The following is a 26,806-nucleotide window of genomic DNA, read 5'->3' on the forward strand; positions in this document are numbered from 1 at the left end:
AATTTTAATGAAGGCAAATGTATTTATCTTTGCCTCTATCGTTTGCGCTATTTTTATATATATAGCAGAGGCCTGATGCATGAAATTCCTGCACTGGGGGGATTCCTTCAGCCCAGCCTGTGCCCTCTCACAGTCTAGGGCTTTTGCAGTCTGGGACCCCTCACTCCTTACCACCCACCTACAGCTGAGGCGGGAGAGGCTCCCGCCACCGCCAGCCATGAGCCCAGCTTCTGGCTGAGCAGCGTTCCCGCTGTGGGAGCACACTGACCAGCAGGGGGCAGCTCCTGCATTGAGCGTCTGCCCCCTGGTGGTCAGTGCTCATCATAGTGACTGGTCGTTCCACTAGTTGTCCCGCCATTTGATTGATTTGCATATTAGGGTTTTATTATATAGGATATATTATAAGGGTTGCTGTTGTTTTTATGTACAAAAAGATAGCCTTCTGTCATAAGATAGATGTCTTGAATGACCCATTCATAGAAACTCACTTAGTCCAGCTTAATGAAGCCTATGTCCTCAAATACTGATGGAAACACTGGCTACACATGCTGAGGCCCTATTTCCAGATCAGACCATGGCGGTTTGAACAGATGCGGCAAGAATGAGAACCATGGCCAAATTTCCTCAGATGGCTCCAGTAGAGTTATTGGTGACCCATCTTGCTCTCTCTGTAGCAATGAGGCAAAAGTTTTTCTCAATATAATTTTGGTATTATCTTATTTAACCTTGGAGAGTAGGAAAGCAGGAATCATTATCTTACTTTTAAAAATGAAGAACCAAGGCTCTGAGAGTTTAAATGACTTGTCCAAGTTTATACAAGTAACACATTAGTTCTTGGGTCTGGACTAAATCCAAGTCTACTAACTCTAGGACAAATCTAAGCAATGCCACCTCTTGATATTCTAAAACTGGTTTTATTTCTTTTTGTTTTTATTTCAAATTTTTTATTGTATTTACATCTTGAATTTTTATTGCCTTTTAGTCTGATTTGCACACCAATCTTTTCCTTATTAATATGTTGGCCTTATATTGATTACTGATAGAAAAATAGTGATGAACTCAAATCCCTTGATTGCCTGGCAGCAAAGAACAATCTTAAGAAAATAACTTCTAGATATTATTTGTTTATGTGGTTTCCTGAACCTCAGGCCTTACCTGTATAATAGTGGTCCTCTGGTCTTTGTATACCACAATAAGAGAGCATGACAGAAAGATGAACCCAAGGAGGGAGATTTTGTGAAAGTGATACCTGAATGGCAAGCTGAGGTTTTCCCCCAGGATCGTGTCTCACAAAGCTAAAGAATGAAATCAAAGACCAAAAGATTTAAGCAAAAGCATGGAAAATGTGTTGCAAGCATATTCAGGCTCTCTGCACAGGAAGGGGGTCTAATAATGGGTTGCCACTGAAGCCTTTTAGTCTAGGGCAGTCGTCGGCAAACTGTGGCTCCGCAAACCGAGGCTCGCGAGCCACATGCGGCTCTTTGGCCCCTTGAGCATAGCTCTTCCACAAAATACTGGCTCTTCAACAAAATACTGACTTCTGCGCACGGGCCACAAAGTTTCAACTGTACGTGTGCGCCTGCACGTAGTATTTTGTGGAAGAGCCTCACTCAAGGGGCCAAAGAGCCGCATGTGGCTCTCGAGCCGCGATTTGCCGACCACGGGTCTAGGGGATTATATATGTTACAAGCCTACTCTATATCTAACCGTGTGGCCACCTGATTGATTCCCTCAATTGTTCTTGCCCAGCAACGAACCTGGACTTCCCCTATTCCTACGCCTCAGTTCACCTTATTGTTGCAGCCCTTCCCTGGTTTCACATACCTCCAACTCTGAGTCTAAAAACATTGTTATTTCTGCAAGGTTGGTTTCTATGGTTAGGCTTGCTCATTGCCGTGTCTGCCCCTGATGACGTTCCATCTGCCTTTGTTTTCTACTGGCCCCTGCCCTATCTGCCTGCATGTCAAGCTAACTCCTCTCAAAAGTCAAAGTTATTTATTTGATGGGCCTTAGTTATCTATACTAATAAAAGGGTAATACACTAATTAGACCGGGAGACCAAACATCTTCTGGACATCTGACTTCCTTCCGGACAAAGCCACGGTGGTGGGGGCCAAGGCGGAGGCAGTTAGGGGTGATCAGGCTGGCAGGGCAGGGCAGGGCAGTTGGGGGCCATCAGGCTGGCCAGGGAAGGCAGTTGGGAGCTATTGGGCAAGCAGGGGAGGGCAGTTGGGGGCCATCAGGCTGTCAGGGCAAGGCAATTGGGGGCCATCAGGCTGGCAGGGGAGGGCAGTTGGGGGCCATCAGGGCAGCAGGGGAGGGCATTTGGGGGCCATCAGGCCAGCAGGACAAGGCAGTTGGGGGCCATCAGGCGTGCAAGGCAGGGCAGTTGGGGGCCATCAGGCTGGCAGGGGAGCGGTTAGGCAGTGATCAGGCTGGCAGGCAGGCAAGCGGTTAGGAGCCAGCGGGCCAGATTGTGAGAGGGATGTCTGACTGCCAGTTTAGGCCCCTGTAGGATGGGGCGTAAACTGGCAATCAGACATCCCCTGAGGGGTCCCGGATTGGAGGGGGTGCAGGCTGGGCTGAGGGACACCCGTCCCACCGTGCACGAATTTCGTGCACCGGACCTCTAGTAGAATTAAAATTTTAGGTAAAAAGGTCAATAGTTAAGTAATAAAGGGCTTTAAAGAAATAAATTACTGTGTTTAAAATGTCTTTCTAAACAAGATAAGGAAAATAAAGTAGGAGATTATTTAATTCTGGTGGCTACAAAAATAATATAAACAATGAGGGAGATGAAGCAAGCATCTTTTAACATTGTTATTCACTCTAATTACAAAATTACCTTCCTATGTTTACTAATAGTTGTGGTGAAAACCAAGATTCATATGAGATAATGGAAAATACAGGGTATCCAAAAAAAACTATATACACACTTTGAATAATTATTCATTCCAGTGGGTTAAATCTGAAAAGCAAGAAACATCTATTGTGCTATCAGCTCATAAGTAAATTTTGGGGGGACATCCTGTATATATTGATCTCTGTTTCTCATTCCTGGCACACATTCCTAAAACCCTTGTCATTTCTTAAGTGAAAACAGCATTAGGAGCAACTTTTTTTTTTTTTCTGTGTTTTATTTTGAGCAATACAATTTTTTTTTAATTAAATCTTTATTGTTCAGATTATTACATTTGTTCCTCTTTTTTCCCCCCATAACTCCCCTCCTCCCAATTCCCGCCCCACCCTCCGCCCTCACTCCCCACCCGCTGTCCTCATCCATAGGTGCACGATTTTTGTCCAGTCTCTTCCCGCATCTCCCACACCCCTTCCCCCCCCCAAGAATAGTCAGTCCATTCCCTTTCTATGTACCTGATTCTATTATAATCAACAGTTCATTCTGTTCATCAGATTATTTATTCACTTGATTCTTAGATTCACTTGTTGATAGATGCATATTTGTTGTTCATAATTTGTATCTTTACCTTTTTCTTCTTCTTCCTCTTCTTAAAGGATACCTTTCAGCATTTCATATAATCCTGGTTTGGTGGTGATGAACTCCTTTAGCTTTTCCTTATCTGTGAAGCTCTTTATCTGACCTTCAATTCTGAATGATAGCTTTGCTGGATAAAGTAATCTTGGTTGTAGGTTCTTGGTATTCATCACTTTGAATATTTCTTGCCACTCCCTTCTGGCCTGCAAAGTTTCTGTTGAGAAATCAGCTGACAGTCGTTTGGGTATTCCCTTGTAGGTAACTGAGTTTCTTTCTCTTGCTGTTTTTAAGATTCTCTCTTTATCTTTTGCTCTTGGCATTTTAATTATGATGTGTCTTGGTGTGGTCCTCTTTGGATTCCTTTTGTTTGGGGTTCTCCGCGCTTCTTGGACCTGTAAGTCCATTTCTTTCACCAGGTGGGGGAAGTTTTCTGTCATTATTTCTTCAAATAGGTTTTCAATATCTTGCTCTCTCTCATCTTCTGGCACCCCTATAATTCTGATGTTGGTACGCTTGAAGCTGTCCCAGAGGCTCCGTACACTATCCTCGCATTTTTGGATCCTTTTTTCATTCCGCCCCTCCGGTTGGGTGTTTTTTGCTTCCTCGCATTTCAAATCATTGACTTGATTCTTGTGCTCCTCTGGTCTGCTGTCAGGAGTCTGTATAATATTCGTTATTTCAGTCCGTGTATGCTTAATTTCTAGTTGGTTCCCCAACATAACATCGAGGGTCTCATTAGTTTTCTTGTAGATCTCATTAAGTTTATCGGCGCCTTCTAAACAGTTCTTGAGAGACCTTAAAAGTGTGGTTCTGAACTCTATATCTTCCATTGACAATTTTGTCCTGTTTCTTTGTCTCCGCATTTTGTTATGCTTCCTTGGTGCACCCCCTAGTGGTCTTTGTGCGCAGTCTTGTAGTTAAGCCTTGATTGTTGTAGCTAATACCAGGGAGGGTTTGACCTCCAGGCCAAGTGGCTGTGAGAATCAGCTGTGTCTGCAGTGAGAGAACTTCTGTCCTCTAGGGAGGTGCTAATCTAGCCCCTGCCTGAGGCTATCCGGCAAATGCCTCTGTGCAGGGCTTGGGCGGGGCGGGTCGCACAGGATCAACAGGGTGGGCTGGAGAGAGCAGTTATGGCGGCTCTCAGTCCTGTCCCCAGGGGCTCTGCCTCTCTGAGTCCCAGCTACCGCTGCAAACCTCAGAGAGAAAGCTGCACTCGCTCTGACCGAAGCCAGACAGTCCCGCTTCTCCCGTTTGAGTCTGGGTCCCTAAAGACTCGCCCGTATCTGGAGCTCAGAGTCTGCAACTCCCTCCTGATTGAAAATGCCAACCGTGCACTCCGCACCTCAGAATTTGACTTCAGCACTGCGCCTCCTCTGAGTGTCCGTATGCGTTTCTCTTTCCTCCTAGTTGTAGGACTTCCACTCAGCCAGCGTTCCTGTGGTTCTGGGTGATGTCCGTTCCGTCTTTTAGTTTCACTTTTGAAGTAGTTGTTCAAGGCAGCAAACTCCGGCGTTAACCTATGCCGCCATCTTGGTTCTCCCGAAAATAATTTTATGGTTGGGGGTCACCACAACATGAGGAACTGAATTAGAGGGTCCCTTTGAGACAGCAGGGAAGGACTGGAGAGTATTATGCTAAGTAAAATAAACCAGGCAGCAAAAGACAAGTATTATATGATCCTACTCATATATAGAATCTAATGAACAAAATCAACTAATGAACAAAATAGATCCATAGCATAGAACCATGGAACAAACTCAGGAGCAACTTTTGTTTTAAAATTTGACCTTAGTTCCTGACACAAAAGTTCTTAAATAACTTGGAATTTCCTGGGTTTGGTAATGTCATTTGTTCTAATGAGGTGACTCATGGTGAGCTCCTAAATGGGGGCTGGTCATCAGGGAGACCAAGTCACAATTAGAAACTAGATATTCAAGGGTTTATTCCAGGAAAAAGAGAGAACTGCAACCCAGAACATGCAGCCATGGCAAATTCACCACCACAAATAAAGAGGAAGTTCTTATATGGATGGTAAAAAGAAGGCTGTTGTGATAACTAGAGTTCTTACTTAGCTTCTTGACTAACATAGGAATGAGAGTCCCCCCTACAGGCCCTCCAGATTCCAATCTGGTTGAGGTCAACTATTAATTTTTTTTTATATAACTTTCAGCCCCGTGCTCTAATCTCCAGAAAGGGAAAAGGGACTGGAATTGACTTAATTATTGATCGTGCCTACGTGATGAAGCCTCCCTAAAAATCCAAAGGTATAGCCCTGGCTGGTGTTGCTCAATGGTTAGAGTGTTGACCTGAGCATCAAAGGGTTGCAGGTTTGATCCCTGGCCCCAGTGAGGACATGTGCAGGAGGCACATCAATGTTTCTCTCCTATCTCTTCTCTCTCTCTCTCTCTCTCTCTCTCTCTCTCTCTCTCTCTCCCCCTTCTTCCCTCCCTCTTATCCTCCCTCCCTCCCCTGCCCTTCCTTCCACTCTCTAAAAATCAATATCATGTTGTTGTTGTTGTTAACCCTCACCCAAGGATATTTTGACTTTTTTACTCAAGACTTCTGTGTTTTACTGCTGAAGCAGGAGTACAGCAAGATAAATTGGGGAGTCCTTGAATAACAGCACCAGAGGAGACAGGAGACAGCAGTTTACATCGTAAGTAAAAGTCTACCTTACCTAAGGAAAAGGAGCTCTTCCATACTCCAACCTGGCTCATTAGAATTCTACACTGGGACTGGGAGCCAAGGCCCAGGTAGTTATCTGAGCATTATTTAACATTGTTTTGTTCTCTAGGACTATATTTCCTTCAAGAAATCCAGGGAGTAATGTTAATGAAGGTAGATTATGGTCTTTGCAACTCATATTCCAATCATATATTTATCTAGAGATGTAACCACCCTATTTTGACATGACATATATGTAAAAACAACATTAAAATACAATTAAAATGACATATAAGGTATTTAATGACACGTAAGGGGAAAATGATACATATAGTACAGAACTCAATCATTAAGATTGTTTGCAGAAAAATTAATAACATGAGAAAAATACTTGTAATGTTAAATGAAAAATGTAGATACAATATTGTATAATTGGTAATTGAATAAAATGTTATTTTGATTGAATAAAGTGCGATTTTTACTTTCTTGAAGGTGGATAAAGAAACTAGAAGGGAATACATAAGAATACTGGCAGTGGTTTCCTCAAAGTATTGTAATTATGGGTGATGGAGTTTGGTGAAGATTTTTTAAATGCATTTCTGTACTCTTTAAATGTGCATGTGCTTTATTTATGATAACATAAATACTTCTTAAATGTCTGCAACTCTTGAAAAGTAATGTTCCAAGATAAATATGCTGCTGAATATTTTAAGAATTTACCTCATTCTAATATAAGGGATGAATCTGAAGGGCCAACATCTATAAAAGAGATGAGATATGTTCTGTGTCAGTGGAGGTAGGACAGTGATCAGCAGGTAATAGACACAGGAGAATAGATTTCAACTCAGTATAAGCAAGAGTTTTTTGATACTTAGAGAGGTCCTGGAATGGAATACAATAGGTTCTCTCAAGATGCTGCGCACTGGAAGTGGTCAAGTAGAGCCAGAGGGCTTTTTGCCCTAGGAGATGGTGAAGGGAGAAAGATGAGGAGACAGTAGGACTAGATAATCTCTAGTGCCCTTTTTACTGCTAACATTTTATCAATTTGTCATTCATTCACTTATTCATATTACCTCCAAGATGGTCCCCAATCATCCTTGCCTACTGATGGCCATGCCTTATTTAATACCTTCCACATTGAAGGAGCTGATTCATGGAACCAACAGGATATTGTAAAAAGGAGGGAGTATGACTTCAGAGGCTAGGCCATGAAAGATATGGTGGCTTCCACCTTCTCTTTCCTGAGTTGCTCACTGTGGAATAAGTCAGCTGCCACGTCATGAGGACACTAAAGTAACCTGCAGAGAGGCCCATGTGGAGAGGAAATGAGGACTCCTGCCAACAACCAGCAAAAACTTGCCAGCTATTAGAGTGATTCCCCTTGGAAGCAGATTGTCCAGCCCAGCAAAGCCTTCAGATGACTGCAACCCCGGCCTTCAACTTCACTGCAACTTCACGACAAACCTAAGTCAGAACAATTCAGTTAAGCCATGCCTGAATTCTTTACCCACAAGGACACTAAGTTTGGCAGTAATTTGTTGTGTAGCATTAGATATCAATATAACACATTTTTACCTGATTTGTTTCACAACAAATTTGACATAATATTCTTTGATTCAGTCACTCTATTGCTAATAAGAGTTTCTTAAGAAGGCAAAATCCCGAGCTGCACAATAGCAGCCTATTCATTTAATAGTATGGTTTAGCTCAACACAGTTGGGGATCTTAACACATTCCAATAAGAACAATGACAACTTGGCTTTAGAATGATTCATCTTATTTCTTTTCCAATAGAAGAAAAAGAAATGTGTTCTTTGTTTCTTATGGATTTGGTGTCTGTAGTTATAGCTATAATTGTGTCATTTACATTTCTCAGCTTCCACCCATCAATATGCTCAGAAGAAAGATTTGCTAGAAATTGCAAGAAAGCATTTTAAAAGGCTTTTTTTCAGCATTATAATACCTAGCATGGAGATTTGTTTTATCTGTTAAACAAACCAAAGGCAAAGACAAAAATTCTATGAATTGTTCTCATAAATAGATGACTAAATCACCTCTAAAGTTTTTTTTTTAATCCCATGTTTTAACATCTGAAAGTTATAAGATATTCTGGGTAAGCTTGATTATCAAAGAATACCACAAATAACTTTGGATGTTGTATATCATCTGTGACAGAGTCAAACAGATCTATGGAATTGTAAGGGTTCTTTGGTGGAGGCGTAACTATTCCTTCACGTCCAAGTGTGTAGACTCCTGTAAGTACTCGTACAACATAAATATGTTTCCTCCCATTGCTGTCTGGCCTGGAGTATTTATCATCAGCGGAATAACTGGCATCAACAGCAAAATAAGTTCCTTTTCCATAGGCTACAGCTGCAGAGAGAAAGACAAAACCCTTCATAAGAACATAAAATTATCACAGTATACAGAACCATACCCAAACCTGAAAATTAAATAAAATTTTAATGCAGTTCTTGGTCACCACAGCCACTTTTCATCATTTCTAAAATTCCCTTCATCTATTCTGGAAAGGTTGCCAGTCTCCTTTTGGGTGAAACAGAATGAGCTCTATGCTGACAATGACAGTACGGCTGCCATCTATGGCTACACTGCTTGGGTATGAATAGTTAACATTAGAACATCCATTCACCTCGTTCTGACCAGTATGATTACTTGCTTCCTTACCATTCTTCCCAGCATAACTGCGATTAAAGCCATGCTGATTGACGTGTGGCACAGAGCGTGCATCTGTCCCATGGAAGAGGATTTTCTCATTATCTATGTGGCCATTCTTGATGTCCATGTGCTTTTTCTTTATCTGGTAGCTCTGCCAGAGAAATTCATTCTGTATCTTCTCAATCTACAAATGACAAAGAGCAAAACATTTGAATATGACCATAAAGCTCAATGTAGTGTTTGCTGTGGCCTTTAAGCAATATAGAGAAGGCGGAGAAGGAGAAGAAAATGCAAATAAACAGCAAATTCAGAGTGGGTACTGACAAAAGAGAAAAATTCTAATATGTTCTAAACTGAATTACAGTGGGCTGGAGCATGGAAGACCAAACAGCTAACAAGATTGCTCTCATTCCTGAGTATATGTTGGACTGTTGAATTCACTTCTAGGCGGCCTTTGCTGAGATTATCTAAACGAGAGAATAGCCAGGTACCACCAAATCCTAGGAGCCTCAGCTTCTTATTTACACATTTACTTTCCAGATTGTTGCCCACCACGAATCTGAATGAGCACTCTGCCTGACCAACTCTGCGCCTATCCCACAACTAGCCCGGCTTCATCTTTCCCCACACTCTTTCTCTACCTACAGCCCATGTACACTCTTTCAAACTAGTACTTACATCTTCTTCCCCCTACTTGATGCAAAATGCTCGCTGACTCCAGGAGAACTAGTCTGCTATCTTTTCCACCTGGCACTGCTGCAGGAGGTTTAGACTTCACGCCTCAGGACCTGGTCATTTTTCTTGGTAGCAATGACCCAAAAAACCCTTTCTTTTCAAAAGACTTTCAGCCGTGGAAGTTACAAATTTTGTTTAACAGTAGCTTTTTGTCTTTAGAAAAGGGGTAGCCTAAAAACATCTGTATGTTATAATACTGCTTATTATTGGTATCTATTTTACATAAAAGAACTTAAAATTTATATTAAAATGTTTACCTGGAATTCCTAGAAATTTATTGACATTCAAACTCCTACTCAAAAATTTGTAATCATTTAATAATTATTTCCATAATTCCTTCTGATCTCCCAATCATATTCTTTCTTCATTGCTCCAATTATGGTCACAAATCACCTCATAACTGCCTAATTTAATGACTATTTCTTTCCAGAGATATCAACAGCATTTTAAACCATGAACCATCCTCTCCTTGGAATTTTGTCCTTTAACATTTTTTCAGGAAATCATTCTCTATTGGTTCTCATTCCTTCTAGAAAATTAATTTAGTTCACTAATATCTAATGAATATCTAGTATGAATCAAGCACTGTGTTGGGTCTCTGCCCTTAAAGCACTTTCAGTCTAGAGGGAGAGAAAGACAAGAAAACAAATCATCACCCCTCACTGTGAGAAGGGATGGATTAGGACAGGGGTGGGCAAACTTTTTGACTCGAGGGCCACAATGGGTTCTTAAACTAGACCGGAGGGCCAGAACAAAAGCATGGATGGAGTGTTTGTGTGAACTAATATAAATTCAAAGTAAACATCATTACATAAAAGGGTACGGTCTTTTTTTTTTTTTTTTAGTTTTATTCATTTCAAACGGGCCGTAGTTTGCCCACGGCTGGATTAGGAGAACATACACAGAGTAGGAAAGCATCAGAAAGAGATCCAGCCAAAACCGGTTTGGCTCAGTGGATAGAGCGTCGGCCTGCGGACTGAAAGGTCCCAGGTTCGATTCCGGTCAAGGGCATGTACCTGGGCTGCGGGCACATCCCCGGTGGGGGATGTGCAGGAGGCAGCTGATCGATGTTTCTCTCTCATCAATGTTTCTGACTCTCTATCTCTCTCCCTTCCTCTTTGTAAAAAATCAATAAAATATATTTTAAAAAAAGAAAAAGAAAGAAAGAAAGAAAGAGATCCAGATAATCTATGTCTCGGGGGAGAGTAGGAAATCTGAGCAAATGGTGTTCTGGAAAGAAAGACAGAAGAAGGATCGAAGAAGAAGCAGTAGCAGATATTGAGGGGAAGCCAAGTGATAAAGGCAGAGGGAAAGTTATTCGGCTGAGTGTGATGGAAGCCTCATGATGAAGATTTGGAATAGGAAATGAATGAGGGGGTTGACTGGAGGAAGCAAGGGAGGATTCCAGGTACCTGAAGGGTCCAGCTAAGGTTGGAGATCATGAATTAGTAATGATTTTACTTAGCAGCAGCAGGAGAGAAGGTAGGTTATAGAATTAATCCAAAGTTGGTGTTTTTCAAAATGGGTATGATAGAAGGACAAGAGCCAAGAATGTTGCAGAAATTGGGTAAACAAATTAAAGCGAGGTTCCAGTACTCTCAACAGCTTTGAACATAATGAAGCATCTCCTCCTTAAAATATGTCCCTTCCACAATCTCTCTTTACTGGTTCTTCTTTCTCAGGAATTTTTACTCATTCCTTCCATAGGTATTGTGTCCCACAATATACTAAGTACGGGAATGCAGAGATGAGTAGGAGGTGATTCCTACCTTACAAAGTCCGCAGTCAAACAAGGGACTCAGGCATGTGCAAAGTTACCAAAGCACAATTTCATAAGTGCTCTAATGTAGTTAAGTACACAGATTTATGGAAGAACCAGCTAGATTTTAAATTACTGGGCTGTCACACCCTGCTCTGATACCTATGGTATGATAAGGACCTTCTAATAAACTCCTACACTTTACTGGCTACTATTTTTATGCAGCATAGTGAATGGACATTGTAGAATCTCTGAACATTCCACTTCATCCCCATTATGGAGCAACTTCTGGTTTGGGTGGAGTTGGCCCTCCTTATAGTTCTAGAATGGAGCCCAGTTGGGTTAAATAAATCTCATGATGGGTTCCAATAGCCCAGGTCTAAGGCAATCAGTATATAATAACTTCCCCAACCCGGAATGGTTGGAATGGTCCACTCAACACAAAGACTGGTACTCTTATCTGTTAATTGTGGGACTGAGCACAGTGTCTCTTCTGAAGAATATGAATGGAGGAAGCCGAGACTCTCTGGTTGCCACCAGCAGCCATCCTATAATCATGAAGGGACTCCTGCCTTCAAACGAGGCTGACACTGTGAACAGCAAATTCAGAGAAACTGGATCCAAGGCGTCATCGAACCACTGGATCAAACTGCTCCAATCACTGTCCTACTTCTGGACTTTCCATTAATTGTCAATACATTTCTTCTTTCTAATCAGTTTCAGTGGGTTTTTGAATTGTAAGTGAAAGTATCCTAACACATATATGTAACTTTTGGGAGTCTCCTTTGTTATTGTGAATGCATGAATCATGAGATTTGAAGTCTATGGAACTTGCATGAGTCCAATTAAAACATACGGTATAAAAGAAGAAAGAGTCTTATATAAAAAGATAGTTTTCATGTTAGTTCTTCAATATTTAAAAGAAGTCATTTTTAAAGTGCAATATTACCTTCTCTATTCTGTAGGAAAGACAAGTCTGAGAGAATTTGTTCTTCACAGTGTCATATTCTGACTGTCCAGGTTGTAGCTGGATCATACAAAACAGCTGCTGATTCATGTCAGACCGGTATTCAGGAATATTATCTGGAAATTTAGCATTTGGTGAAACATAACATTCATCTCTGAAAACCTAGGCATTTTTAATGCTCTTTCTTCTAATCCTACTCTTTGGGGTGGGAGGAAGCTACACACTCTACTATCCTAAATTTGATAAACACAGATGAAGTGAACAGTTCTGACACTAATATGACATAGGTTAATTAATGGTTTAGCAAAAATATTTAGATAAACTTAGATTCACTATAGCTTGAAATGATAATTTTCCCAGAAATTTCGATGGAATTAATGCCATAAGAAGCTAATATGTAAACATGAAAGCTAATTTATTGGTGTTTTCACTTTTATCAGTTCTATTTAGTGTGGTTCTTTATTATTTTTCTTTTGCAACATGATTATCCTGCTAAAGATATTTAAAACATATTGTTCTGTATCCCATCTTCCTTGCTAAGTAAACACCACCTAAAGAAAATAACAGAAGTGCTTAGTGAATGCTTTCACATAAAGTGATGATGCTCAAAGTTTCCCTTTGCTTTCCAATAGCTTCCAGAAACTTTAAACACACTGAGCTACACAGACATCAGCGTCCTGAGTTGGTATGACTAGTAGAAATATGGACAGATTGCATTAGAGAAGAAAATGCCACAATGCCACAGATTAAAACCAAAGGATTTCTCCTTACAAACAAAGCCACAATTTACCCATTTTTAGTGAAAGATATGCCAGGCCTGGGAGAGGGATCTAGGGTACTCCCATCCTGTTTTCCAAGTCCATTCAGGGAATTAAATCCTAGTGACAAAGTGAAGCATCTCACCCTAATCTGGGAGGTCTTTTCAAATTCCATTTTCAAAGAAAAGTCTCCCCATGGTAGGGTGTGTAGTTTCTGCAAGTTCAGTTCTTTTCTTTCCCCCATTGTCCACCCCTTCCAGATCTTTTGGCCTAATCATTTCTAGTCCTAGGGGCTAGAGTCCTCTTGGACCTGTTCTTTATTTTTCTGAATGCAGCAGGCAAGATGGAAAGAAAGGGGAGTGTTTCTTTGGGCCCTCCCTTCCTTTCACGCCAAGAGCTTACAGAGCAGAAAACTACCAGCACTTGGAGTCAGAAGACCTGATAAGCCTCAACCTGTGACCAGCCATGTAAATCTTCATTTTCTCATCTGTAAACTGGAGATAATAAGATCTGTTCTCTCTACCACCCCATGACATTGTTACAAGTTTAAAATAAAGTCAGAGGCATTAAAGCACTTTAGGAGATGCCAAGTCCTTTAAAACAAACACCTGGCTATTGTACTTAAAAAATGATCACTCGATCTTTTCTACAGCCCAGTGCTTCATAAAAAAAACAACATCTGAACCACCTTTCTTTAAGAGTACTGGGCACTTTGTTGAGCTCTTTCCCTATAAATCTCTTTTAAAAGATAACTCTCTCTCTCCTTTCCCATTCCCAGTGTTGAAGACAAATGCCCTCCTACACCTTTCCTTGTGCGCCTGCCTCAGTCTCCTCTCCACGAGTGAAGGTGGGATTAAACACCAAGAATCCGGGCTCTGCCTTCAGTGTCCACTCTCTTCACCTTTTATACTCTCCACAGATAATCCAACTCATGCTCAATGGCTTCAACTCCCATCCACTTACATGACTTCCAAATATATATCTCTAGTGGCTGATATACAGTTGGTGCTCAATAAATTCTCTCCGAATCAATGAATAGTTTTAATATACATTGGAAAGTAACCGTGTATCATCTGCTCAAATGAAACTCAAAGCTATCCCTTTTAAGTTCTCTTTTAAAGAAGTCCATATGAGCCCTGGCTGGTGTGGCTCAGTTGGTTGAAGTATGGTCCCATGCACTGTAAGGTTGTGGGTTTGATTCCCCGGCAGGACACATACCTAGGATTTGGGTTCGATCCTGGTTGGGAAGTGTACAGAAGGCAACTGATCAATGTTTCTCTCTCTCTCTCCTTTCCCCTCTCTCTAAAAGCAATAAACATATCTTCCTGTGAGGATTTTTAAAAATAACAATAAAATAAAGAAGTCCATATGATAAATTCTTACTAAAATTAACGTTTGTCTTTGCCAATAAACTTCCTTTTTATCTGACATTTTATCAGTATTATTCCTATTATATAACAACAAAGATTATGTGAGGCAGTTTTGTTGTTTGTTTTTGCCTCAAGTACCATATGATCACCTGTCTGCTTATTTTAGCCATTTTTTTTGTTTCCTTCCTTCTTTAACATTCCTGTTTTATTATGTAAATTTCATGTCAATTTAAATTCTTGAGAACAAGTTTAACTTTATTTTTTTACTTTACTAATAATGACTTACTGCTCTTATATTTAAATAAAAAATGTCCTCTATAAAGACCAAAGGGAAAAAATGTTCATTTATACATCCCTAGATACTATAGTAGATATTATTTGTTATGTTTAACTGTCTGGCATCCTTTTCCCCCTTTTCTGGGAAAAGCATCCTGAATTTCCTTTGGAGGACAACCCTTCTCCATTGCTTCAGATAGTGACCCCCTCCAGTTTAAGTATCGAGCCTGTGACTCTGGCTTGACCAGTTAGTATAATTCTGCAAAGATTACCTAAGCTGGTCCAATCAGAAGGAATCACAGGCCTTATAATGGTACTTCTGTTCCCAAGCATCATATTCCTGATGGGATATATTGCTATGGGATTCTCTCTCTCCTATTGGGCCTGATCATACAAGGATATGGACTTGAAGCTGCGAGCAGCCATCTTTCACTATGTGGAGCCTGATAATAAAGACGACACAGCTGAGAAGAGAATGAGAGATAAAGAAAGTCAGAGTCCAGATGATATCAAATGAGCAACTGGGTCAAACTGGGCCTGAAGCCAAGTATGTCTGGGCTTTATAGAAATGTGAGTCAATGAATTCCATTTTTTGCTTACGCTAGTTGAAAGTGGATTTTCTATTACTTGCTACTGCCAAATCTACTAGTATTTTTATTTATTTTATGTGTGTGCATGGAGATCTTACATGTACTGTGTGTTGCAGCACATTGAGGAGAATAGTTATCAGGAAGTAAGTGGAAGGAGAAATGAAATTCTTACTGGCAGACAATTCTCAGTTTCGGAAGGCTGCTGGTGACAGGTATGCCTCATTGCCAGTAAAACTCAGTGCTTTCTGGGTAAGTGCTCATAAAAAGGGTGAAAACAGTGGTTGCAAGAGGAGGCTATGTTTCTAGTTATTTTAACAGCAATACAAAAGTCACAAAATGGGAGAAGGCTAGATCAGAGGAGCAGGTCAACACAGATACTTTCACAGCAGGAATCTGTTTGCTCATGATGAAGTACAGCCAGAGGACCCTGGCCTCTCTTTTCTTGCATCTGCTTCTGGTCTCAGGCTAACTTGTCTAGAGGTGGATGATCAATAAACCAGTATTGACCAGCTAGTTCATAGCTACAAGAGGCACTGAAGGTCAATACCAAACAAAAAGGAAGAACATGAGATCATTGGCTTGGATTTTCAAAGTCTATTTCCCTTTTCTGCTTTCTCAACCCTTCTCTTCTCTCTCTGCTCATTTGTTATTCCTGTTTCCCAGGCATGATTTTGTCCCTCAGAAGAATAATTAGTTGACAGGAGATTGTGTTCCATAGTTCTTATACTTTTCCCAAGTATTATAGGAGGTTTTCTGTAAAGTCCTAAAACTGATTGAAATAGTGAGCATTCGCATCTAAACACTTTCTAAGTGATATTACAGATAACCACATGATTTTTAAAAGAACATCTTACATGCAGCCTTGGAAAATGTGGACTGGAAGGTAGGTGATGTGGCTATTTTTTCTCTTTTCTTCATGCTGTCATAGAATACATTCAGCAGCTCAGTTACAAAGATGACAACTTTAACTTTTTTTAATGATGGAGTAGAATGTTTCCGTGTGAAGTCTACAATAGCATTGATTATGTCGTCAGCAACTCTGATTGGGTTTTTCCCAGCATTTCCTGGAAAAAAAAATTTAAGTGACAAAAATGGTTTCAGCTGGTGTTGGTCATGTGATCAGATTTGGCAAATGCAGTGCTTGATGCCGAGAAAGAGGAAAGCAACACCTGACAGCCAGAAACTGACCTGGCACTCATAGCCGGGTCTTGGTGTTCTCCAGCTGAACACAAATTTCATAGAGCATTATCGAATGTAACCACTCTGTAACCATAATGAATTAAGCCAAAAGGAGACTGCTGCATAGTCATGTCTGACCACAGACAAAAATATGAACACTATCCAAACCACCATAAATGGCTCAACATCCCCATCTTGACTAATAGGAACAATCGTTCTTTGTTACCAATCACAGCTTTAGTTACACTCTTCTCTTCTTCCAGATAATATACCTAATCATAGAATTACGTCTGCTTCCTGAAAGCATCCAATCCAAAGCAAAGCCCTACTTACTTATGACTGCCATGAAGTTGCCTAGCACAAGCTCAAATCTATTAACAAGCCCTTTCCACAACCTCTTGCTGAGATGCTGCATAGATCCCCATAGTGTGTACTCCTAGTGGTTTTACCTGAAGGGCATTGAAAGTGGAGATAAAAGAACATGCTATTTGGATGCAGAAGATCTGGGTTAATGTCCTGGCTCTCCACTGATTTGCTGTGTGATCTTAGATAAGTCATTTGATCCCACATATTAGTTTACAAGGGCTTCCATAACAAAGTGCCATGGACTGGGGGCTTAAGCAACAGAAATTCATATTCTTAAAATTCTGGAAGCTGAAAGTCTGAGCTCAATGTGTTGGAAAGATTCATTTCTTCTGAGGCCTCTCTTCTAGGCTAGTGGATGGCCATCTTCTGGCTGTCTCCACATGGTCTTCCTTCTGTAGTTATCAATGTCCTAATCTCCTCTTCTAACAAGGACACCAGTTACACTGGATTAGGGACCACTCTAATAACCTCATTTTAACTTAATTACCTCTTAAAAGGCTGTATCTCCAAATACAGTCACATTCTGAAGTAGGAATTAAGGCCTCAATAGATGAATTTGGGGGGACACAACACCTCTAAACTTCAGTTTACTCAGCTATAAAATTGGAGTGGTAATAGAAGATAGTAGATATTAGAGAGAAGACCATGTTAGCTAAGATGATAGTAATTAAGAACATAATGGTAAAAAAATAAAAGGTAATGTAAAAAAAAAAAAGTAATAGTTGAAATGTACAGGCTAAGCTGCCTAGGTTTGAACTTAGTTATGTTGCCTTCTAGCTGTGTGACCTTGTGCTTTAATACTTTAAGTTCTTATCTATCAGTGGGGGAAACTAATAGTCAAGGCTAGGTCCAAGTTATGGTGAAATGTTGAAAATGTATTCCTATGTCATCTTTCTTAGCTGTTTTCCAAAAATGCTCGTAGCCACTCCAACACCCAGTGCCCAGGGAAAACACTGGATTAGGGACCAGTGTTCCTAGAGGAAAGTGTTCCTAGAAACTGTAAGCAGGATGAGTCTGAGCTTGTTGGTTAAGGATAGAGACTGTATCTTAGTCGTGCTTTATACCGAGTGCCTTGCACAGGGCCTGGGTAACTGCATTTCAATCTAATGACTCCACAAATGAGGACCCAATTGGGAAACACAGCAGCAAACCAGTTGGGAGTGGTCTTATGGGTTTGGAAATGAAAAAGAAGGCTGAAACTGAACTACCCCCAGGAAGAAGACTTAATAGGACCTGCTGACTACAGGGGTCTGGGACACAAAGAAGCAAGCGTGGCAGGACAGCTGGGAGTTCATGGCGCCACCAAAGGAGGAAACTAGAAAATTAGACAACTCAAGGGATGATGATGAGTTTGGATTGTAATATCAGCATGTTTCTGGTGACAGAGAGATCTCCCTGATGAGATTCTGGAGAAGGCTAGAAATGCTGATTTGGGAGTCAGTGCTGAAATGGTCATTGATACTAGTGTAATGAGAATAAATGAGTCACCCAAAGGGGAAAAAAGTGAACAGTGAGAAAACCATGACGTTAAGGGCCAAACATGGAAAGATACTTAGGAAATCTAAAATAAAGAAAAAGATGGATAAAAGAGGCACAGGACCCACAGATGGCCCTAGAAGGATCTGACAGGTTGCCTGCCCACTTTCTGATTTGTATCACTATCGCTTTCTGGACTCAGCATTGAGTTCATTAAAAGTGAAACTGTCTAAAGGAATCTGGGTTATTCTGAATCTTTGGGTGATGAGAGGCTGCAAACCTGTTCCAATGGCAGGAAGGACAACAGATGTGTACTTCCACTGTTCACACTCTTCTAGAACACTGGAAACTGATTTCCTGACATCATTTTCTCCAAGGACATGAATTATTATATTGCACGATAGGAATCCACCTTGTGTAACTATAAAATCTCTGTGAGGCTGTGTCGCTGGAAAAAAAAAGGAAACACACACAGCACATTAGTTATAGGAAGCAACACTGATTTTTGAGAAATGAAAATAGCTGACAAAGGAAAAAGCCCTGAAGATTCCTGACCAAGTATAACCTGCCTCGATCTAGCTGGTTTCACTCTCTGGGACTGTGACAGGCTCATTCCCTTTACAATCCAGTTTATTCATTATTGAATAGTTTGGGTGTTCTTCAAAAGCACTCCACCTGTGTTAATTCACTCAATCCTCAAAGCAAGCCTATGACATAGGTTCTGTTTTCTCCATTTCACAGATTAACAGGTGGTTAAGGTCAGCAGCCGAAGACTGCCCAGGATTTGAACCCAAGCAGTTAGTATCCAGAGCTCTCAGCACCCACTCTACTGTCCAGGAGAGTAATTTATACCTCGTTCAGCCAGATTCATTTTTCAAGGAGGTGAAAGTAATATACTGTGTGGTGTGGAGGTGTGAAAGCATGAAAACTTCCCCTCCCACAGAACCCATAGAGCTCTTGAGCACATGGAAATTATCAGGGCTTGTTTTAAGGCACCACCTTCTGGTACTCTGAGCAAAGCAAGGCTCCAGGAAAATGCAGGAGGAGGAGAACTGGTGCCTGCCCACCCCACCCCGCCCTCCTGGTGAGCTTCCATCGCACATGCACTCCCTGCTGCCCTCAGGTGTCCACCTGCTGTCCTCTCCCAGGTATCATCCTTAGACTATTCCAGCTGTCAGCCCAGCTTCATGCTCTGCTTCTGCCTTCCAAGGTACAGCTAGCTCTTGCAGCACACAAATAAATCCCTGCTGATGTCCTCATGTTGGGACCAATGTTACCATCCTCTGATCTCTCTCCAGGAATTTATTCATTCCAGAGAAAATGTCTTAATCAGAGGAGAGTTATTAAGGTGGGAGTTTCAGGCACAACAATAGGTCAGTGTGGAAATGTGTTGTCAAACATGTGACTTCTCCAAATCACACTCAGAGCTGACTGTCTACGCTGCAAGGTTCAGTCTTGGTTTTGAAGGATGAATAGTTTATGCTCACTCTTACAGCTTCTTTACCTTGCTATAATAAAAAATAAATATTTCGTCCCTGGCTCCTGGTTCAGAGTTCCTGGAACCCTTCAAATCCCTGAGTGATAAGAGTATGTTTTATACATTAATGAGATGACTCCTGGAGGCTGGAGAGTGGAGCTAGATAGCTCCCGAAAGACCAAGCCATCTTTCTAGGATTGGAACTCTCAGCCCCACCCCCTGACCTCTAGGGATTGCAGAGGGGCTAGAGATTGAGCTCAGTCACAAATCCAATGGTTTAATCAACCATGCCCAAGTAATGACAACTCCATAAAAACCCTTAGACAACAGAGTTCAGGAGTTTCCCGGTTGTCAAGCACCTCTAGGTGCAGGTAGGGTGGTGCACCTGGAAAGGGCATGGAAGCTCTGTGCCCTTTTCCCCATACCCTGTCCTGTGCTGGCATAAAATTGTAGGTGCACTCCTGCCTGGGGTGCCACACCAGCAAACTGAACTTTCAAACCAAACCCTCCTTTTCCTGTAAATGCTCCATTTGGCCAGAAACGTAGTATATCCAGTCAGCCAATCCCCAAACACCAACTCTGAATCAACTCTAAGCACTATATTTATTTCCTTGTTCCCAGAGCTTTCTAACTAAAGTCCAATATACAACCCCAGCCAATCACACAGTGTTTCCATGGTCCCACTTCCAATCCTCCAAAAAACTCGCTCTTGCCACAGTCCCTCAGGAAGAGCGCTCCACACTTGTAAGGCACTGCACTCCCCTCCATGGGTTGTTTTCTTAAATACAGGACCTCACACTCATTATTAAAATGTTTTAGTTTTGTCATTTGACACATTTCTTTCACTTGGCTATTCCTTTATAATAAACTGGGAAAGGTAAAAAACATGTTTTTACAGAGTTCTATGAATTATTCTAGTAAATTGTTGGACCTGAGAAGGAGTTATCTGGAACCTCTAAATTTATAGCCGTCAGAAGTACAGGTGGCCCCTGGGACTTAAAACTGGCATTTGAAGGTGGGGCCAATCGTGTGGAAGTAAGACCTTTAACTTGTGGGATCTGGTACCAGTTCAGGGAGGTAGTGTCAGAAGTGGAGAATTGGTTGGTGTCAGAAAACCCCTCAGGCCCACACAGGCTCCCTTATTTATTCATAAAAGGAGTAAAATTCAGGTAATGCTGTGCAATGTGAAGTAGAACAAGACTGGGGAAAGTAAAAGGTCATTTATACAGCTTACAAAACTTTTTTTGCATTCATTTTTCCTTCTCATCCTCACAACCACATGTAGGACAGCCATTATCATACTCCTCGTCAGTAGAACCGTCTTATGGGTAAAAGAAGAGAAGCAAAGCTCAAGGAGGATCCCTGAGTATAAATAAGGTGGAGCCTGGATTATCAGAACCCAGGCCTGGGATCTTTTTAATTTTTAGGAAGAGACAGGTGGGATGGCAGGATAGAGGACCTCTTCGCCACAGCCACCACGTCATATACCACCTAAGTCTCCTCACCCAGGGAACCCACCTTCTGCCAAAGTGCTCACCACTTACTCCACCCATAGATCCTCTCACAGTAGTCTCAGCCCTTTAATTTTCAATAGGTTGTAAGCAAAAGCAACATGAGATCATACCTAGTGCAGCACATTCATCTTCCACAGCTGGTCCGGCACCTTCTAAAATTGCTTTTGACACCCCTACAGAAGACATATTAATGATATAAAGCATCTGTTAAAATTCAATAAGTAGTAAGAGCTTTTGTACATTAGACTTTTATTCAGCTCACCCTTTGCATAATGCATTGACGTCCCCCTCCTTAGAAAATCACCTTTCTATAGCTGCCTTCATTCAATGGCAGATGAATAAACAATCTGATCCACAGGATGAGGGCACTGTCCAATAGCTGAAAGTCTCCAGTGTCTGCAGCTTTACTGGGATATTTCTGCAGTTATTTAAGTTTTCTTTTTTTTGCATTCTATGCTTACTATTTTACAAAATTGAATAAAAATATAAAAATACAAGTTCTGATACGAATGAAAAGCATGGATCTCAAAACTATAATAACCCTGAGCAATTTACTGAAGTTCTTTGATTTTGTTATTTAATTTTGTTTGGCTGGGTTTTTCACAATTAGACAGAGAGTTGGTTGGCTTCAATCCAGTGAATCTTCTGATCAAGGCTGCAGCCTCACCATCTTGGTCACGTCTAAGGACAGGTGGGTTCAGTGGTTGAAAACATGGACTTTGCATTTTGACACACTGGGTTGGCACTGACTCCACCACTTACTAGCTAATAGGTGACTAGTCAGTTCCTCATCTGTTACACAAAGGCTGGCATAGTACTTTTGCTACAGGGCTGTTGAACATTGAAAGAGAAAATGGATGAAAAATACTTAGCACAGAATCTAGCACACAGACAGTAATGAATAAATGTTAGTTATTTTATCATCATGAAGATCTACTGATCTATTATCTATCTATCTATCATCTATCTATCTATCTATCTATCTATCTATCTATCTACCTATCTATCCATATCTCCTTGATTATGAATTGTCTCTTTTAAAACACCTCCTTTTTTCAGTTTGTTTGTTTTGGTCTCTGACTTTGCAATGGTGGAGGTTTTTCTCAAACAGGTGACATTTGTCACTCCATTCATACGTAAGAGTGATTTTGGAAGCTCCATGTGCAAGAGGCTTGCTGACTGATAGGCTTCAGTGTAAGGTGAGCAGGCAGTAACTACTGGCCTTTAGAACGGTCAGGTTCACTCCCATCTCCTATGTGTGGGGCATAAGCCCATCTGCTGCTCTGAGAGCCCCACAGGGATAGGGGCTGGGCACTCACTGTTCACTACAGACACCTCACTGAAACCCTGTTTTCAGTCTAGCTCCCCATCCTCATCTCACCTGTTCCCAGTGTGCTAAGTCCGGAAAGCTCTCTGGTTCAGTGTCTCTAAAAAAATTACACCTCCCATCTCTGGCTAGGAAAGAGCAAGGGAAGTTACTGCTGCACAGGATGGGGGATAGCATCAAAGGTCTAAGTGCTACTGATTCAGAATTCCATCCAATTCTATTTTCACCTCTTTTTATCCCCTGCCTTCCCAGGTTCCTGCTGCCTCCAGTTCCTGTGTTTCTAGGGGCTGCTGTTCTCTCCTGCAGGTACTAAGTGTTCTCCATTCTGTCAGCTACCTCCACTAGCTAGCTGCTTCCCATCTTGTGAAAATATGTTGCTATCTCTGTTTACTGTTGTTTTCCCTCCAACTCTCTTTCTCTGTGGGTTTATACCCTTTTAATTCCTTTACAGTTGCTCTGTCAGAGTTTCAAGAGGGGGAAAAATAAATGCATACATTCAATTTACTATGTTTTAAATAATTGAATGTTCTTTATGGCTTTTAAAAAATTGAATGGAGCCCTAGCCTATTTGGCTCAGTGGATAGAGTGTCGGCTTATAGACCAAAGGATCCCAGTCAAGGCATGTACCTTGGTTGCAGGCTCCTCCCTGGCCCAGGCCCTGGTCAGGGCACCCACAGGAGGCAACCAATTGATGTGTTTCTCTCACATCGATGTTTCTCTCTGTCTTTCCCTCTCTCTTCCACTCTCTCTAAAAGATCAATCGAAAAATATCCTTGGGTGAGGATTAACAAAAAAAAATTTTTTTTTTGAATGGTCATTCTACAGATTCACTTCTGCATGGTAAGTTCCATAATATTTTGAGATTTAGAAAATATTAAAAAATGTTTAAATCTTTATTGTTGAAAGTATTACATATGTCCCCATTTTTCCCCATTGACCCCTTCTAGCTTGCCCTGGTCCCCCACCCCAGGCCTTTACCATGTTATTGTCTATATCCATGGGTTATATATATCTATACATACAAGTTCTTTGGTTGATCTCTTCCCACACAGCCAGCCACTCTATGTTTTATCTTGCCCTTTTAATTTAAAAATTAGTGTTTTATAGTATCAGCATAAAAGATGTATCAGCATATGAGCAATGTATATAAGTTATGAATAAATAGACATGTGGCGAGGGCATGCTCAAAAGTGTTATATCAAAGGGGCTGGTCAAATATTTTAGGGAAAATTAAGAAAAAGAGGTTGAATTTCATTTGGGTCAGTATAGTATAGAGAACAGTTATGGGAGGTGAGATGTGAGTACCAACATAAAAAGGGAAATAAAAACAGAAGAACTTAAAGCTGATTAAATTGTAAGTGTGTAATTTTGATAGTTCAGAGCTAAAAAGGGGATGAGAGCTGACACTAAGTATAATGCATTAGGTACACTCCACCTTTACATCACTTATACCCCATCTATGCTTCTTTGGGAGTAGGCATTTGACAGGCAGAGAAAGTCCAGCTCAGAGAGGTTAAGTGATTTGTCCAAGGCCACAAAATGGTAAGTGGCACAGCCTGGATTCAAAGCCAGCTCTTTCTGATTCCAAGGTCTGCATATTTACTACACACCTCTCTGTCTACTCAGGGAAATATTAGCCACCATTTCCCTTCCAGAAATTAGTTGTATTAATAGTTACAATCAAGTATATAACTTAAATGAAGTACCTGATTTCAGGTTAAACATCCTTGCTGTTGAGTTTACAATAACATCTGCACTTTCTTTTGCGATATCTCCAATAGCAACCTGGAAAGTAACCGCACCAATTTTCATTTCACACACTGTGGGCCAAGAGCAAGTGACAGTCCCAAAGATACCTGAAAAGACAGAAGTTGGATGAAGGAGCAGCTGGCTTCTGCAGGAAAAACACGAAGGGTCTCCGCTCTCTTCCTTTCCCCTCAAAATAAATCCAAACATTACCATGTCTCCTAGTCTATTAAGCAGCTGGGTGTTCTTTTTTAAGAAAATCAGAAAACAATGCTTTGTAGCAGTAGGAATATCTACGTTTTCTCAGTTAAATAGGATGAGGCGGAAACATCTGATTGACCATCTATTTGTCTGCAAAAGTTGCTGTGCTGTCAGGAGTGAGAAAGAAGGTGAGAGAGCAAAGTGCACTCTCATTTCATGCTGACATTTCTGGGAGATTCTTTTTTTTATTTTTCAGCTTTATTGATGTATGGTTGACAAACAAAAATTGTATATATTTAAGGTGTGGATTGTCAGTTTTCATTGTGAAATGATGCCACAATTGAGCTGATTAACACACCCATTCTCACACAGTTGTGTGTGTTTGTGTGTGTGTGTGTGTGTGTGTGTGTGTGTGTGTGTGTGTTGAGAATCTTTGAGATCCACTCTCTTAGAAAATTTCAAGTATTTGATACATTATTAGTAACTGTATTCCCCATGCTATATATTAGGTCTCCAGAGTTTATTCATCTTATAACTGAAAGTTGGGAGATCCTTTTATTACCATTTTACGAAAAGGAAAAATGGTCAGAGTGACTAGGTCATTTGTTCAATGTTAAACAACAGCTCACTAATCAACATGAGCTTTTCCTCCCCCTTCATATCCCACTGGAATAGCAATATCAAGACTGCTCTGGGAAAATTACCTTTAGCATGTTAACATATCACTGTCCACTCTACACTCTGAGGCTTTACAACTTAGATGTGCCGTTTCTACTAATGCCATAAACTCTTTAGACCTCCGTTTCCACATTTATACAATGGCAACAGAACCAATCACCTGCCCATGGGACCATGGTATAAGTTTAAATAATATAATACATATGAAAGCAATCAGTGAAGTTTAGTGTGCCATGCAAATTTCAGTTATCTTTTAATATCATACTAGAGGCCCGGTGGGCAAAACTCGTGCACTTGGGGGGGAAAGGGGACCCCTCAGCCTGGGCTGCGCTCGCCAGCCGTGAGCCCGGCTTCTGGCTGAGTGGCACTCCCTCTGTAAGAGCGAATTGACCACCAGGGAGCAGCTCCTGCGTTGAGCATCTGCCCCCTGGTGGCCAGTGTGCATAATGGTGACCAGTCATTCCACTATTCAGTCGTTTTGCATATTAGCCTTTTATTATATAGGATCTTAGAAATTCTGGCCTCATTACCAGTGATTTCATTCACAACAACATGATCTACTTTTTGGAATGCACTGACACTTTCTCCATTACTGATTTGTTCTTCACGGGAATTTGTCTCTTTCAACTAACACCAAAGAGTTACTAAGCAAAGGGAAATATTGCCCCAGCAGAACAACTTGACCAGCCAGACCTTGGGTATTTCCAACCGTGAGAATCTTCTCCTTGTTGGGATTTCCACTCGACCATCTACTGAATTTATCTAAAAATGCCTAGATAGAAAGAAACACAGTTACTGACCACAACAATGCTCTGTAGAAATATCAGCCCAGTTCTTTGGAACATGGAGAATCAAACATCAAACAGGAACAATCGTTCTCAATAGATTTTCTCCTTATTTCAGAGACTTTTTAATCAAAGGGTTATGATTCAATTTAGGAATTTCCTAAATACCAGTGCTGACTTATATTATTTCATGGGAAGACCACACTTTTATGGGCAACCAACACTTATGGGCAAGGAAGCAGAAAATGCTGTTATTTATACATCTACCAAAGACATCAGATTGCACTTAGGTTTGCTTGCCAGAATTAACAGAAGAGACCTATAACCATACCTTATGGCTTTCATCATCATCGAGATGTACCAGAAAGTGAACTTTTTGTAAGGTTTTCAGCCACGCACTGCTACTAAATTTGGACACTTCTGACAGGATTAGTTCAGCAAATACAGCTTTGGGAAACCCCAGATTTCCTGTTGCAATCATGGGAAATGTGATTGATGAGAAAGATAGCTGTTCTACAGTCATCAAACATTTCTTGATTATATTTGCCATTATCTGAAATGTACAAAATGCATTTATATAAGTTAGGGCTCAAGCTGGCAGAAAACAGAAAAACTGTGGTTACAGCAACCCTGACCAGGCCCTCTCTGTTATCCTAGGCTTTGTCAGGGCCTATGGGGTCAGAAAGAGAAACCAAGAAGAGGGGAGAGGACTTTCAGAGAGATTCAAACTCATGCAGGAGAGAGGGCCCACCAGTATGGAAATGGTTAT

The 26,806-nt window shown here is 41.0% G+C and overlaps 1 protein-coding gene across 1 annotated transcript; it reads right to left on the reverse strand.

The window, feature by feature from the left end:
- Positions 1 to 6,442: 6,442 nt before the first annotated feature.
- On the reverse strand, positions 6,443 to 26,097 carry PARP15 (poly(ADP-ribose) polymerase family member 15; the record flags this gene model as incomplete). The annotated part of the gene is given in 9 exon segments (XM_081087386.1): positions 6,443 to 8,530; positions 8,843 to 9,017; positions 12,277 to 12,410; positions 16,143 to 16,352; positions 18,590 to 18,757; positions 21,411 to 21,473; positions 24,334 to 24,483; positions 25,946 to 26,025; positions 26,027 to 26,097. Coding segments are annotated over 9 exon segments (1,341 nt in total). The 3' UTR covers positions 6,443 to 8,240.
- Between the last annotated feature and the right edge of the window lie 709 nt (positions 26,098 to 26,806).

The sequence above is a fragment of the Myotis nattereri genome (assembly GCF_964212035.1).
Source record: "Myotis nattereri genome assembly, chromosome: 3".
NCBI lineage: Eukaryota > Metazoa > Chordata > Mammalia > Chiroptera > Vespertilionidae > Myotis > Myotis nattereri.